Raw genomic sequence first — 8,014 nt, 5'->3', positions numbered from 1 at the left:
GCTGTTCCCAACCCCATCCTGAACCGCATGCAGCCGCCACCGCCGCCAATCGAAATCGACGGCGAACTTGAATATGAGATCGCCGAGATCCTCGACTCTAAAATCGATCGCCGGTGAAGCTGCAAGCTGTTGTACCTTGTACGTTGGGACGGTTACGAAGGGACTACAGAAGAGACTGAGTGGCTCCCCGCAACCGAACTTGGTCACGCTTCAGACCTCGTTGCGGACTTTCACTCACGATACCCGGATAAGCCGGGACCAAATCGCGCCTAAGGCACGGGACGGAATGGATGGATTGCACTTAAGGATCATGTAAGAACAAAGTGGAGTAGGAGTCGGAAGTAGACGTCGCGGGATGATCGACCCTAGACCCCATCACACTCGCCTCCCTCTCCCCCGCTTCCCTCGCCTCGCGCCTCGCCCTCGCCTCCATCAACCGCCTCTCTTCAGTGTCACAAATGTGTTCCAACAATCGTCCCGCCACGGCGGTTAGACCAGAGATCGCTTGATGGATGTCGCGAAGCACATCATAGATCCTGTCCTTCTCGTTGACCACCTCATCTTCCTCCGTCTCCACATCGTCCACATCCATCGTTGACCCCTCTCCTTTCGGCGCTTTGATACGAGGTCGCTTCGTAGATTGAGGCGTCCCTGCTCCGCGTACGCACTTCTGCCTGGACTTCTGACATGCGGCGCAGACGCCACGATCGCTGTTGCCTTTGACACACTCCACGCCTCTCTTCACGCAACGTTCACAGGGGGGCAGTCCTTCCCCCGCCACTGATGTAGCAGCAGGACGCTTTGATCAGGGCGATCAATAAGGGTTCCTGGCAAAGATCACGCTGATCGGGGTACTCACCTTGCCTGCGACCACATCTGACGCCTTCGATCACCTCTCCTCCTCAGCAGCGAGACGTGCAGCCTCAGCTCGAGCCCTGGCCGCCTCCTCTTGTTGTTGGGCCTCACGACGCGCAATCTCAGCCCTGCGACGCCGCAACCTCTCCGCCTGTTTCTGTTCCATCAGCTCCACATCGTCATCGGACTGATCGACGATGTCCTCCTTGCTCCACGTCCTTATATCCGCTGGATTTTTCTTGGGAGCCATGAGGATGGAAGATCAGGTTGTTGTGGTGGTAAGTTCGATCACCGCGCCGGCGGAACCAAAATTTCGGGCTCAGCGGAACCGGTTCCCACGCCAGTTCCTTGGGACTTCAAGGGTTCAGTCCTAAGAGGGGGATACTGTCACGACCCGGCGTTCCCCGGGGCCAGACGACCTCCTCCCTAACCTTCTCCCACGCCCGAACACTCCCCGCACACTCCGCTCGCCGCCCGTCGCCGTCTAACCACTTCCCGCCACCTCTCCACAACACCTTTCCTCCTTGTCATTGAACAACCTAGCGGCGCAGAGCGCCGCGACCCGTTGTTCCATGTTTCGCCGCACCTTGTTATCTCGCGGCGAAGGTCACGCTTGACCTTCGCTGTCTTGAGCACGTGCTCTTTGTTTGTTTTCCTGCTTCTTTTCTCCGCCTGCAATCTCCGCGAGATCTGGCGACTTATTCCTTATTCAGTTCCCTAGCACTTATATACGGCTTGTAACTAATGCCTGTACTGTAGTTCAAAATCAACTAGAATTACCCCCTAGAGCTTACCTCTGTCCCCGCGAGACCTCTGACCTTCTAAGTATCGGGACCGCGTCGAGAACGAGGTGCAACGCTCCTCCTCGAGTCGTTGAAGCCGAAATCCCGGCTCGCTTGCCTAAGTAGCCTCGGCCTCGAGATTGGTGGGGTTTATTCCTCGCTAAAGCTCGGTCGTGTGTAGGACGCCTATTCCACTAGTGGGCAACGCTCGGTCGCCTACGGCTACCTTCGGCGAAGATTCGCACGGTTCTGACAGCTCCACCCTATGCCCACCACCTGGTCCGAATGGAAACACGAGGCCACCCTCCTTGACAGCCAGTGGCAGCACTTCCAGAGGACGCAGCTGTGTATGCCCTCACTGTCAGGGCCCGGCCTCGGACTCGGAGGCTCCCTGACCTCAGCCCCCATCTAACCTGTCCTCACACTATGCGGGGCATGAGATGTATAGTAAAAGGAAAGATAATATACACTTGCCTATGCGGGGCATGAGATGAGAAGAAGGGTAAAGGTCTCATCTCCCCGCATGGTTGCTATATAAAGGAATGGGTCACATGCCCACAACTATACAGCTCCTAGAGTTGTGTAGTGTGACCCGGAGGGAACATCCAGGTGGCAGTGCCCAGTAAGCGTGGGAACGTTCTGGGCGAGTTGCTCGCCCAGAACTGTGGCTGTGACCCGTGGGAACATTCTGGGCAAGCTGCTCGCTCAGAAAGTTCCCATGCTATCCCATGCGCGCATGTACACAACACACAAAGGCAACAACAAGGCAACAGTCAAAGAATAAAAGGGGGTAAAGTAGGTGGGGAGTCCGGGGCACCCTAAGGCAGGGTGCTGAACCCTGACACTCACCCGAACCCTCTCCCCCACTAGTCCCATCCGTGACTCCCATAACCCGCCCCAGACCAGAGACAAACCCGCACCCGGAGACCAGCCAGACCCGATGCTTGCACCCAGAAGACCTCCAAACGTTGATGAAGGGGCTGAGGGGCCAAGTGACGAAAGGATCAGAAGCAAGAGGGAAGGGGCTAGGCACGGGCCAAAGAAGGCACCCAGAGGCCCAGCCACCCATGAGGGATAGCTCACGCAGATGCCATGATGCACATGAGCCCCTACCAGCACCGAAACTCCACTGAGTCATTGCAAAGAAGAAGAGGAAGGGAGCACCCCCAGCCTGCAAGGACGAGAAAACCGCAGAGATGACCCCAGAGGTAGCAGTGTCCCCACCTGCTATCTACATCCTCTCCAAACACTCTCCGAGATCCCTCAACCTTGCTGTGAAGCTGACCACCCTGACCTCCCTGGCCTCTGTATCCGTGTCAGCACTCCTCGACTCGGGAGCCACTGGGAACTCTGTAAGCCCCAAGTTCATCCGAAAGCACAGGCTCGAGACCACCCCGCTCCCCCAACCCATCCCCGTCCGCAACATTGATGGAACCCCAAACGAGAACAGGGCCATAACCGAGGAACTAGAGGCCCTCTTGACGTTTGGACGCCATACAGAGCAGGCCCGCTTCGTGGTTGCGAACCTCAGGTGACAGTCCCTCATCATAGGGCACTCGTGGCTGCTGCACCACAACCCGGAAGTGGACTGGGTATGGCAAAAGGTCATCATGTCCCGTTGCCCATCCTCCTGCCACCCACCACAAGCACGAAGTGACCAAGACCCCACACTAGAGCCCGGAGATGGGATCTATGCCGCAATCATCCCCCCAGAATGGGGACACGAGCTGAGAGCGACCACCACACCCTCCCAGCGGATGGCCCAAGAAGCCCATGACCCGGAGGCGGAGCCCATACTGTTCGAAGCACTGGTGCCAGAGTAGTACCAGGATTTCCAGGACGTGTTCTCCAAAGAGGCCTTCGATCAACTACCTCCCCGGAAACCCTGGGACCATGCCATCAACCTGGTGCCGGATGCCAAGCTCCCTAGAGGGAAGACCTTCCTGCTCTCACAGCCGGAGCAGAAAGAGTTGGACGAGTTCCTGCGAGAGAACCTGCAGAACGGGCGCATCCGACCGTCCAAGTCCCCGATGGGAGCCGCATAAATATTTCTGAACAAAATTTCCGTCCTCGTCCTATCATACATGGTCATATCTTTCTTCACTAAGTCCTAGTCTTCTTGGACTTCCTTCCTCCCGAGGTCAATCTGTCTACCTCACTCTCGCTACTCATCATCGGGTCATCCTTGAAGGACAACTTCCCTCGCGCAGACCCCAAGGCTCCGGCCACCGAAGGCCTCACCTCGTCCCTTTCTGCGATCTTTCCTTCCTGCATCTCCGTCTCTCTCGTCGCCGATCTCTCTCGATGGAACTGTCCTCTCGCCAAGTCCATCCACACATCAAAACTCAAACTCGCCTGCCTCACACCGCCCTTCTCGTCTGAAGTAAGATCTGGGTCGGGGGGTCTCAACTCTTCGAACTCGATCTCGTATCCATCACTGTTCTCGGACTCCATGTAAAGACTGCTCCACATGCTAGGAGGGTCTTTAGGCTGGGCCACTCCTGCCACTCGTTCTTTGCTATTGTCCGTCCACGTCGCACTAATTCCGTCGCACAGAACTCGACTAAGCTCAAGGCCAGGAGGCCTTAGCTCTTTAAACTCATGCTCTCACGTTACTCGTCTGGGACCGCTGTTGTACTCGAAAACTTCATGAATTACACTGTCCGTAATCCTCAAGTCACCGCGCTCGGCTGGAGGATCCTTTGACTGATGCACTTGCGCCAACGTAACTACGCTATTTTCGTCTCGGATCTCATCCTTCCTATCTTCGTTCACCTGCGTCCTCTTGTCTGTTCGCGTACTTGCATTAACTTCCAACGTTCTCTCTTCCGACTCCACTGAGAAGCTGATGGTGCCCTGGACTAACGGGGGTGTGGCATTCCTTCGCCTCTCCGCTTCTAACTCTCGTCTCAACTTGGTCACTTCCACTGTGTAGTTCTCAACTTTCTGAGCCATCTCACAATCTAACTTGGGCTCCGTGGCTACAGTTCTTGGAGGTGAATGCCCAGGTGCAGGAGGTTGAAGATGGGGTGGACCTGACAGTCCTCCTGATCCTCAACTTCCTCTCTGGTGCTCCAATCTCCGCTGCGTCGTGAACTCCCTATCTGGCTCTAAGACTCTCGCAGCTTCCATTCTTCGCTGCGTCGTAGACTTCCTATCTGGCTCAAAGACTTCCGCGGCTTTCTCTCTTCCTGCGTCCTTTGGGCAACTACTTTGTGCCATGCTGCACTTAACCGAAAAGCTGCTCGTCCTTGTACTCTCATTCTCGTCTAAAACTGTCTCCACAGATCGCGTACTGTACTCACACAACCAACTACCGGTCACGCGTCACAGAGACCTCCCGGTCCGGTCGAAATTCAGGGTCTGTCACGTGTCACAGCCGGTTGGCGGTTGGGTGTTTGGGTGTCACGCCAGTTTTGCTGAGGCAAGGTGGCTGTGCAAGGCAATTCAAATTTTCCATTTCTGGAATGTATTTACATTCAAAAACGGAAAATTTTCGTTTGGTCTTCCAAGTTTCTTGTGTGCCTTGCTCGCATTCCATAGCCAAGTTCCTGCTCATGAATAGGCACAGGGAGTATGTGAACCTTGTAAATTTGTTTGGAGGACTGGAAGTGTAAACTGGATAAATTCAGTGACAGACAAGTTCCCGTCTGGAAAGTAGGATCCAATAAAATCACCCGGGATGTCGCTATATGAGATAGTCTCATCTGTACACAAAGCAATGCGGTGTGCAAGGGTAAAACCGTTCATGAGATGATGCACAGATGCTCAGAAATTTTATGGGGGCGGTGTTTTCAAATGTTTAAATTTTAAATTCAAGGTGGTTAACAATTTAATATAGGTAATATAATTCGGACAACTCCGCAGCGCCCTGCCGGTTGGGTGTCACGCATCACAACGAGTTGCCGGTTGCCGGTTTATATCACGTGACAAGTCACGTGGCTGACTAAGCCGGTAGTTGGTCATGTGAGTACAGTAGGTTGTGCTTCAACGAATTCGATCACGTTGCGGCCACTCTGAATTGGTGGCTGCGCTGCGCTTAACTTTGACTCCGTGGGCGCTTCGATCTCTGGATCGCATCCTAACATCTGCTCTGAACTTCTCTGCGCTGGATCCACGACAATTGGGAATGAGTGCCAGGGCATGAAGTAGCCACAGGGACCGTACACATTCCACAAGTCACTCCGCATTGCCGGAGGATCTTTCGACTGAGACACTCGCGCTCTAATCTCATCTCTAACCTCATCGTCGTCAACTGTCTGATACGTAAACTCGCTAGGACTGAAGCTGAGAGACTCCTCAACCACAGTAGAGCAAGGGCTGAGAGGCCTTAGCTCTTTAAGCTGAAAGTCCTGCTCGCTGCATCCTGAATCGCTAAACTCTGAACTAGCTGCGCACTCTACGTCCATTTCGACTATGCTAGAGCGAAGGCTGGGAGGCCTAGGCTCTCTTGACTCTGTCTCTCGATCTGTCTCCTCGTGAATCTCAACCTTCGCCTGAGGCAAACACTCTGGTACGCCAGACTCGATCACATCAAACTCGCGCGATCTGGGCACATCTGCTGCCATCACATCTGACAAATTCTCGTCGCTGGTGTCATACTCCCTCGTGTCAAACTGAACTCGTTCTGGGGTGCTAACGTGGCTGCTGCTCATCGTACTCAACTCATCGTCGTCAAACTTAAACGGTATTTCGTAACTTCCTTCATGTGCTCTGATCTGACTTTCGTGAACTTCGTCTAGATCCGTCATCTCGTCAATCGAATCGACTGGGGACTCTGGCGCAGGGACGATCGCGCTCCCTCCTAATCCAACTCCATGTCCGCTGGCCAGTGGCTCCGTGTCATATCGCTCTCGTACACAATCAACCTCATCGTCTCTACTCATCCATTCCAACGACCCGTTACTAACTTGACTCTCGTGTCCATCTAGGTTGGCAATCGATGCCCGTCTGTCATCAAAACTCGAATCCACACTTGGAATAGCAACATCTTCTCTAATCACCTCCGGGATCTCCTGCGGAGACATCCAGGAAGGTGTGGCTGTGTGCGGAGATGATGTGGCTCCCTCCACATGACCCTAACCACTTGTATATAATAGCACCTGGGGTGGGAACAGAAGAAGCAGCCTTCTTCTCAACTTCCCACTTCAGGTAAGTACTGTAGCTTTTCCCCTTTAATGATAATCCAACCTCCCACTTCAGACTAAGTGGTCGGGGATGCTCACCCTGCCACGGGACCACCGCTATGCATAGCCAACACCTGTCCCATTGAGTCCCTCGTGCCGGGATCTTGCCGCTTTCGGAGCTGTCCCTGACACAGCCTCCCTTCCGGGGAAAGGTCCAGGCACGCTGCCCCTCCTTGCCATGTCCTGACAGGTATTTACACTGGGTACTATTGCTCATAGGCAGCCAGGATGCATCCCTCACCAGTCGCCTTCCTGAAAATCCTCTGGGGGGTCCACCTCCTCTCCCTCTTCATCCCTCTCAGGTGTCCCCTGGCTTCTCAGCCCTTCTGCAAGTGCTCAAAGGTCCTCTGGATGCATGTGGCATATTCAGTGAACCTTCGGGTGGGGGCAGTCTCATGTGGCACAGCCCTCGCTGCTGGTCTGCCCTTGAGCAGTCAAGGTCCGTTGGCTGGGGGGGTGGGGCTGGAGTGTGTGGGGCTGTGGTTGTGGGGGCCACAGGGGTGGCAGTGAGTTGCGCTGGGGGTCCAGGTGGCAGGCATGCAAAGGGTTGGGAGGCTGGTGGTGGCAGTCTCATGGGGGGAGGGGTCATGCAGGATAAAATCCGTTAGGAATTAGGTGATGAGGTTATAGTATGAATGGTAGAGGATGTTGAGGCGATTCCGATGCACATTACATGAGGAGAATCAGTGAGGTACTGACAGAGATATGCGGATTCCAGTTGTGTATTGTGATGCATGTCACATGTTCATTGCACACACATGTGTTAGACACTGGTCCGGGGTCGGCACCGAAGGTCACCATTGTGGGCCGTTATAGGCTGTGATGGCCATGATGCCGTGAACAAGGCCCAAGGGTAGGGCATTTGGCCTCAGCAACTCTAAAGGAGCACTGTGCCCCCTAGCTGTCTCTTGGCCCTCATTTCAGACTTACTGGGGTTGCCTTGTTGGGGTCAGGACTTGAGGGGTCATGGTCAATCGATATTAGAGCTAAGGTACAATAAAGTATCATACAGGATTGGAAGCGGACCCGGGCCGAAGGCTGAAGGGTCCGGAAGCAAACAGGAATAAGGAGCGGGGTTGGCCACATAGCAGCTGGCAATGACCGAGGGTCAAAACAAACAATAACAGATAAATAAAGGAAGGAGCATAGGGCCATGATAGCGGTGATGGTATTGTAGCAGTGCTGGACTCG

At 54.4% G+C, this 8,014-nt stretch overlaps 2 protein-coding genes across 2 annotated transcripts; both read right to left on the bottom strand.

Annotated features, from left to right (window-relative positions):
• Positions 1 to 3,740: 3,740 nt before the first annotated feature.
• Positions 3,741 to 4,859, bottom strand: EI90DRAFT_3018493 (uncharacterized protein; the record flags this gene model as incomplete). The annotated part of the gene is made up of 3 exons (XM_039057235.1): positions 3,741 to 4,200; positions 4,249 to 4,618; positions 4,697 to 4,859. The coding sequence occupies 3 exons, from the start codon at positions 4,857 to 4,859 to the stop codon at positions 3,741 to 3,743; spliced, it is 993 nt and encodes a 330-aa protein (XP_038912922.1).
• Positions 4,860 to 5,599: 740 nt separating this feature from the next.
• EI90DRAFT_3127722 (uncharacterized protein) lies at positions 5,600 to 6,664 on the bottom strand (the record flags this gene model as incomplete). The annotated part of the gene is made up of 1 exon (XM_039064028.1): positions 5,600 to 6,664. The coding sequence occupies one exon, from the start codon at positions 6,662 to 6,664 to the stop codon at positions 5,600 to 5,602; it is 1,065 nt and encodes a 354-aa protein (XP_038912921.1).
• Positions 6,665 to 8,014: the final 1,350 nt, after the last annotated feature.

The sequence above is a fragment of the Cantharellus anzutake genome (assembly GCF_015039405.1).
Source record: "Cantharellus anzutake strain C23 chromosome Unknown EI90scaffold_45, whole genome shotgun sequence".
In the NCBI taxonomy this organism is placed as follows: domain Eukaryota; kingdom Fungi; phylum Basidiomycota; class Agaricomycetes; order Cantharellales; family Hydnaceae; genus Cantharellus; species Cantharellus anzutake.
The sequence above is the reverse complement of the archived record's forward strand: the minus strand, read 5'-3'. Positions and strand labels throughout refer to the sequence as shown.